This window comes from Pleurodeles waltl, chromosome 8 (genome assembly GCF_031143425.1).
Source record: "Pleurodeles waltl isolate 20211129_DDA chromosome 8, aPleWal1.hap1.20221129, whole genome shotgun sequence".
Lineage (NCBI taxonomy): Eukaryota > Metazoa > Chordata > Amphibia > Caudata > Salamandridae > Pleurodeles > Pleurodeles waltl.
The window spans coordinates 1,304,554,020-1,304,561,964 of NC_090447.1; the positions used below are offsets into that span (position 1 = coordinate 1,304,554,020).

Below are 7,945 nucleotides of genomic sequence, written 5' to 3' on the forward strand. Positions count from 1 at the left end.
TATGACCTTACACATTACATCACTCATGACGTGGTCCGTGACATCACTGATGACATCACTGATGACATCTCAAATGACATGCGCCTCTGGTGGGATTGTTACATTACAGAGGAATTCAGGTCTTTCCATATCTAGTTGAACTGGTTGATCTAATCCTTTTCTTTTTCCAAGCACCGTTGCAGGTCAGGGAGGAGTGAAATCGCATATAGAGCTTTTACAAGATCTACACTTCATTGGCGGGCATTTCAGGATGGACCTTGGTGATATATTTCTTCCTCAGTCAAGAAGATTGACAATAGAATCAGAATTGACTGTCTCCTGTCAAACCAGTACTCCTCAACAGGGGAATGGTTAAGGATACATAGACTGGTGGCTTCTGCAATAATGATTGTTCCCTTGGCCAGACTACACAATTACCATTTGGTAAACTGCCTCTGAGCCACTGGAGTCCTAACTCAGAGAATTATGAGCGGCAGATACCAGTGAATTTGGAGTTAGCACAAGCATGCAGTCGTGGTTGGATGATGAGAATTTGAAGAATGGGTCTCAATTTACTCCTCCAACCATAGTGGTGTTAACCACAGCTGCCAGAGGCATGGGTTGGTTGGACAGTCCTAGAACAGGAAACAATTCTGGGATGTTGGTTAACCTAGGATGCAGAGGCCTCTTCCAACTACTGGGAGCTCAAAGTAGTTTAGCTAGCCTTCACACACTTCGCTCCTCTGGTTTTTACGCAGAAAATTCAAGTGAGATCAGACTGCAGAGTAGTTGTATCTTAACTGAATCATCAGGGGACTGTGGGGTCCATTTCTTGAATAGGTTGGCACAGGAAATGTATCATTGGGACGTATTGAGTGTGTTATCTCTGACAGCATTTCATCTTCCAGGGAAACAGAACATGAGAGCAGACCATTTGAGCAAGATCTTGCCAACAATATCTTCAATACCATCGGAGACCCTAGTATTGCGGCTGTTAGTGAGAACGTTTGGCCTACCTCAAACAAATTTGTTTGCCTTGGAAGAGAATGCTATATCATTCATGGTCAGCACAATTATGTCATCCTGCAGGACATGGAGAGTGAATATGATGTTATTCAAGAGGCTAAGACAAGTCAAGTATGTCTTTCCCCCAGGTCCTGTGATTCCGAAAGTTCTCTGGAAAATAAAGTTAGTCAAGCAATGGTACTTTTGGGAGTCCCAAGTTGGAGATATCGAACATGGTTCCCATTTCCGCTACAATTGTCAGGGGGATCTCAGTGGAAGATTCCATTACATATCTATCCCCTATTCCTGCCTAATTGTGGGAGGCAGCATTGAGCCATCTTCAGTTGGGGGTTTGGGTGTTGAGAGGTTAAACCTTGAGTCTGGGGGCAGGGGAGGCTTGTCAGAGATTGCTCTTATTATCCAGATGTCCTGTAACATTAAAATCTTATGCTTGTCATTTACAATTATTTGATAGATGGTGTGACAAGAACAGGCCATCTGAATTGTTTATAGATACGATCAAGATTCCTGATTTTCTGGCTGATGGATTTGATTTGGGTTTGGCCATTTCTACATTGAGAGCCCAGTTGGTGGCAGTGAGAACCTTCAGGAGTTTGGATTTGAAATCCAACAACACTGTCAAAGAGAGTAGAAGCCTGTATTTCGCTCTTCTCTACCTGATGGGGACTTACATTTGGTCTTGCAAGTATTACATTCTCCTCAAATTGAGCCTTTACATTTTAAATTCTTTACAGATAAGGTTTGGTTGCCATCACTTCAACTAGAAGGGTAGGAGAGCTTGAATCTCTTTTATGTTCTAAGCCTTTTTTGAGGGCTTGTCCGGATAACGTGATACTTAGGCCAGGTCCTAATTTTATATCGAAAGTACCATTCCAATTTGGGTGTTCAGAGGATCTAGCTTTGCTAATGTTACATCAAGATACAGTTTCTCAAGCGGTCCATGTTATGCATATTTTAGATGTAAAAAGAGCATTGTCCATTTATTTGGCATGAACGGCATCCTTTACAGAGGCACATGCTTTGTTTGTCAATTTTGGCTTAGCAAGGCAAGGTCTTAAACCATCTAATGTGACGTTGAGCAGAAGGCTGAAGTGGGCTATCATCACAGCATACCAAGCACAGGGAAAAGGACTACCCAATGTAGTCTAAGGAAGGTCATCAAGAGATATTGCAGCTTCCTACATTTGGCACTACTGTGTTAAGTTTACTGGGAATTAATTAATGAAATAATCATGATTGTTACAATTATTGAACACAATAAATTCATGCTGCAATTGAAATCAACCAGTCACCTTATTATTTTTAGAAGCCCATTAGATGCTTGGTATCTGCTCATGGTGAAATCACTGTCCCCGCAGAAGTTGGACGAAGATGTACTGGGCAGTTTCTTACCAATAATCTTCATTAGTTCGAGTTCAAGACTTCCCGCATCACCATCTAGTTTCCATCTCTCCTTAACAAAAGGTTATCAGCTTTAGAAAATAGGCTTGAACATGCAGGATGTAAGGTCATTATGATTACCATTGATACAAGCTTGACAGAGAGTAATTAGATGTCACAGTGGTGAGTTGGGAAAAACTTTAATTCTGCTTGGTGATCTTTCTGGTTGGAGGAGTCACTGCTCATGGTGTAATGACTGTGAAGGGGAAGTCTTAAACTTAGAGTAATGAATATTACTGGTAAGTAACTGGCCTTACCACTTCAGTGGTAAAAAAAACCAATCAATGTGGCTTGAATATCACAATTATATACCTGAAAATGTCAACATTGTCCCAGAACTGTCAGAATATAAAACCGTTCTTTCCCTTGCCGAATGGTCTCCCAGACCAGCTTGGTAAAGGGGACCGTTTCAGACTTCCAAGAGGCCTGATTTCTTACCATATCAGGATGATAGTAGGACATTAAGTGCCAGTGAAAGTCTCCATGTGAAAGCATGCATTGCAAGAACATATTTTGTAAAAACAAAGGCCTATATTTATACTTTTTTTTGCTGTATTTGCATCATTTTTTGATGCAAAAGTGTCACAAACTTACAAAATATAATTGTATTTTCTAAGAGTGTGCCGCTTTTGCGTCAAAAACAAAAAATGACGTAAATGAGGCACAGAAAAGTATAAATATGGGCCAAAGTTTTCAAAATATAGATTGCCAACATCTTGAAAATGAAACTTTTTCTAATTCTTGAGTTTGGCAAAGCACACTACCTGTGGGCAAGTACTGGATAGTGGACTTAGATGCAGGTTTTGTAGGGAGAAAGAAGGACGTAGCTATCAACAGCGTTGAAGTGGAACCAGAGCCCAATAGCCTTAGGGGTCTCCTGGACAAAAAATATGGCTGCATATTAGTACCTTTCAAGGGGACTAGAGGCCCGTTTTCTTTTGTTGGACTAGGCCCTGTGGAACTTTTGCTCCTCCACAAAGGAGACACAAAACCTGACACATGCACAGTGTCTCTGTGAGAATGCACCTGGGGACGCACTGGTCCACTTAAAAAAAGGAGGCCTATGAAACTACAAGCCAACAATTAGAAAAAAAACTATAGGAAAACAGAAAGATCCACTCCACAAAATTTGATTTAAATATGAAATACACGGGGCGACAAAGTCCTACAAATCAACAGTAGAAGTCAGATAAGTAAGAGTATTATTGCAAAGAGACACATGAGTAGTGCCGATGAGGTTAGGGTACATTGGAAATCCAAACACTCACATGAGCAAGCATGAGGTGGCTCAAAATGTTAATCATTTATATCGTGCCCCAAAACTCGAACATTTTGACATATGGAAAATCGGAATCTGAAGTTAAAGGCTTGTCCATATAGAAGGTGATACTAACAATCTTCATTTAAGGGGTATTTGTATTAATTTTATACAAAAAATCCCACTCGACTTCATATGTGGTTTCAGTCTAGGTTTCGGAGCTTATGTTTTTTTTTCTAAAATATGTTTTTGTAGTCCATGTTTCAGTACTGTTGTATCAGGGAAAGCCAGGCCTTAGAAATAGATATCATTATATTAAACTTGAGTGAGGGATCAAAAATACCATAATAGTAAATATTAATTCACTGCGAGGGGGTAAACACGTAGTGCAGACTCCTAGGTGTATTGGAATCCAATGGGAACAACAGCATCTGGTAAAATTAAAGATGGAGACTATTTAGGACACAAGTCTTAAAATCAGACATTCACTAGCACACTGGATGGACCTGGTAATTCATCCACCACTGCATTCTATCTCATAGCTTTCATCGCTGAAGATGTCAAGGTCGAGTCACGCTCAAGCACATTCAGCCCCGTCCCAATGTTTGTGAAGGCTCTATACAGTCTGAAAGCATGCACTCGCATTTTCAAAGCATTTATTATCACTTTTATTAATAAATAAGACAATTCACTTGTATCTAACATACTGAGGCAGAACTGTTTTCATTTCACTATGGTATCCAATTGGAAAACCGGCAGTTTAATACACGAGACTAGTCAGTTGCTTTGAATACTGACATGATTTCCCCCTTAAGTGCACTATTTGTACAGCGATCCACATTATTCCAGAATACAGTGCAGTGCAGTGCTTAAAATAACAACATATATTTTTTTTAATTCTCTGATGTTGACAACTCCCCTAATGTTGAATCTATGGCAATTCTCCTAAATATTTAGCAACCAGAGCATGTTGAGATTTGCTGAGAAGGAAAACACACTTAGGGTTTTGCTACTGTGCATAATCCGTATTGTTACGAGTATAAAAACATGGGAACAAAAAATAACAAAGTGCACTAGTTTTAATGGCTAGAATAGAGTTGTTAAAAGTGGGAGTATTCGAGATTGTATTACACCTCTAGTGTTTTTTATCAACGTTTAACGACTAGTTTTCATACATAAAGACACACATATATAAATAAATACATCTTTTGACTTATCCAAACTGCACACTATTTCTTAGTCACCTTAACATACTGTTTCCGTAGAAAATGCTAAATGACTTAATACCAAATTGTGGAAATTGAATGACTTAATCCTTTTCAGGGCTGATGGGGGCCTTTGGGCCAATGTTGTGGTTTACTTTAATGTCACATGATGTTGACTACACTGTTCTGCTAGCTAATTAAATTGATCCTGTTGGTGTTGTTCTCATGTTCCTGAAGGTAACGCTTGGTAATTTTCTTTGCCCTTCTGGCAGCAGCTTGGAAGACCAAGTAGAACAATTCTGTCACATTGAGCACCAGGCAAACCGTGGACACAACCACCATGAAATAAGTGAAAACTGTCTTCTCTGTAGGCCTGGAGATGAAGCAGTCCACCACATTGGGGCACGGCCAACTATCACACCTCACCACTCGAGGCATCTGGAAACCAGTGTACATGAAGTAAAACATGTACATAAAAACACTCTCGAAGAGGATCCTGAAAAAGATGCTGGTGGTGTAGGTCCACCACAAACTGCCCACGATGCGGACCTTCCTGCGTTTTATTTCTTCTATGTCATTGGCATGAAGGTAGCCATTCTTTTGCTTGGACAGTTGTTTTTTCTGTTTTTGCTTCCGGTAGGCCACATGCATCGCCACTAAAAGGGCAGGCGTGGCCACCAGCACAAGCTGCAGGCTCCATAGTCTGATGTGAGACACTGGAAAGTAGTGATCAAAGCAGACATTCTTGCACCCAGGCTGTAGAGTGTTGCATTCAAAGTCCGATTGGTCATCTCCCCAGACCTTTTCGGCAGCCACAACAAGGATTAAAATGCGGAAAATGAACAAGACCGAGAGCCAGATTTTGCCAATGCTGGTGGAATATCGGTTGACCCCTCCAATTACCTCGTACAGTGTTCCCCAGTCCATACTCTTCGCTGGCTCTTCCTTCTAGAGAACATAAAATAAAAAAGATCCATTTAGACTGTAGCGTTGACATTTATCAGAAAAGGAGGACAGCTTACTTTCCATTATTATATAGATAGTTGTCTGTTTTTTATAATGTATGAAAATAGCACATGTTTTGTAAACGTTTTTACAAACACAGATATCCTTATTTCTAAAATGAACTTTAACCAAGAGCAGATAAAAAAATATCTGGGGCCCAGTAGTGTAACCAACCTTTAGAGGGCCCCCTGCAAAGTCACTGGAGTGGCCCTACCCCTCCCAGAACCAGCCAGCAACTCAGTTAGTGTACTATGTTGATGGGACCCCTGGAGTGCCGCTAATGTTCTGCTACTGCTGGGGCCAGATTTATCAAAGGATTGTGTTTCCCTTGCAACACAGTCATTAAATCAGATTTATCAAACCACTGAGTGTAGTCATGTGTGGCTTGGTAAATCTGGAGTAACCCAAGGCAGTGTATGTCGCCTTGGGAACCGGGAAGGAATTACATAGGTGGAGTGTAGGTTGTTCCCAAGCATCTACCCATGTGTTTTGGTGCTTTCCCTGATTACCCATGAGTAGTAAACCTGTGAATGCGTCAAAATTGTATGCCTTCTAGATACAGACTTAACAAGGAGAAATATGTTTATTACGCCTTGTTGTTTCCTCTTTCTAAGTGTACTGCATTCTCCACTAGAAATAAGAAAAAGGCTCTAAGTATTGTTTTTGTGCAGGAAGGTGTCAAAACTTGGTAAATATAGAATGCACCAGTGCAGTGAGAGAGCAGGAATGCACCATATCTTGGTAAATATGACTTGCAGCCCTCGCCATTTGATACGATGCATCAAGTTATATTGCTGCAGTGTGCTGTGTCAAATATTGATAAATCTTGACTCTACTCTTAAAGAGCCAGCAGGGAGGATTGTGTTTCTTTATAGTGATGGCTGTATTTTCTTACTAAATCAACATGTCTATAATAGTAATGTTAGTAATCCTGTGCTGTGTAGTAATTTGTGGAGTACTGTATTCTGCATTAGAGTGCATCTGAGGGCTGTGGTTGTTGAAATTACTGTGGGTAACAGGAGAAAGTCTGAGCAGGCATGGAGGAATAGATGGACTTAAAGGCTTTCTTGAACTCTGTATTCCTTTGTTTGACTCAGAATGGCATTGGAAGTTCGCTTACAGCCATTCAAATCCACGTACAGAATACAGTAGCTCATTTGTGACTTAGTACTACAAACAGCGAAACTATTACATTAACATTGAAAAAAGTAAAAAATACTGGATTTATGGCTAATTATCTTATTGTAATGAACTAAAAAGCCAGCGTGCCTGGTAAAGTCAGTGCTAAATTATTCAATTCTACTGCAGAGTATCCTAAGTACCCAGTTTAATTTCGGTTACTAAGCAATATATTATATATTGCATTCCTATGCCCAAGGTAAAGCAGTATACTAGTGTCATCGATTCATCAGTAATGTAATGAAATATTGTACACTCAATGATTGTACACTCACGTCTTGAAAATTACAGAACAGTTCTGGGAACACTATATGCACAGGTCACAAAGGCATGCAACCTTTTCAGGTCTGGCTAAGGAAAGCTTTAGTTGTTGAATTGTCTCATTCCATCATTTCAGAAGTACAGAGCGACAGAGGACCTTGGGTCTCTCGCTACTGCTAATATTTATCATGTGTTTTTATGATCTGGCTTTACCGGTATGGACTCTCCATCAAGGCCACGGCATTTTGAAGATGGTTACAATGACCATTATTGTTCTCATTAGGCTTTGATGATGGACCAAAGTAATGCTTTGATAGGCTTGTGGGAGTGCATACTTGTTGCTGTATTTACTTGTTGGCACAACAACAGTATAACAATTGGTTTGTTATACATTCAGGCATTGCTTACTTACTGTTTGTATGGCTTAGTCTATTTTTAAAAATATAATATTATTCACTAATTTCTCTTGCACATTCCTTTGTTTTATTTATATTTTCCTGTCATGATAACATGCTGTTGGACTTACAACAATTTTTGATCAGAAAGTAAAGTACTCACAAATAGGCTACTATAAAGGTTCACCAAAAATACA

At 39.9% G+C, this 7,945-nt stretch overlaps 1 protein-coding gene across 1 annotated transcript; it reads right to left on the reverse strand.

Annotated features, from left to right (window-relative positions):
• Positions 1-4,419: 4,419 nt before the first annotated feature.
• LOC138249219 (gap junction beta-2 protein-like) lies at positions 4,420-5,839 on the reverse strand. Its single transcript, XM_069203196.1, has one exon. It carries the CDS (start codon positions 5,833-5,835, stop codon positions 5,098-5,100), a length of 738 nt encoding a protein of 245 aa, XP_069059297.1. The 5' UTR covers positions 5,836-5,839; the 3' UTR covers positions 4,420-5,097.
• Between the last annotated feature and the right edge of the window lie 2,106 nt (positions 5,840-7,945).

Bases quoted from the DNA above. Each gene is read 5' to 3' on its own strand.
- LOC138249219 (XM_069203196.1), bottom strand. From the start codon at position 5,835: ATGGACTGGGGAACACTGTACGAGGTAATTGGAGGGGTCAACCGATAT.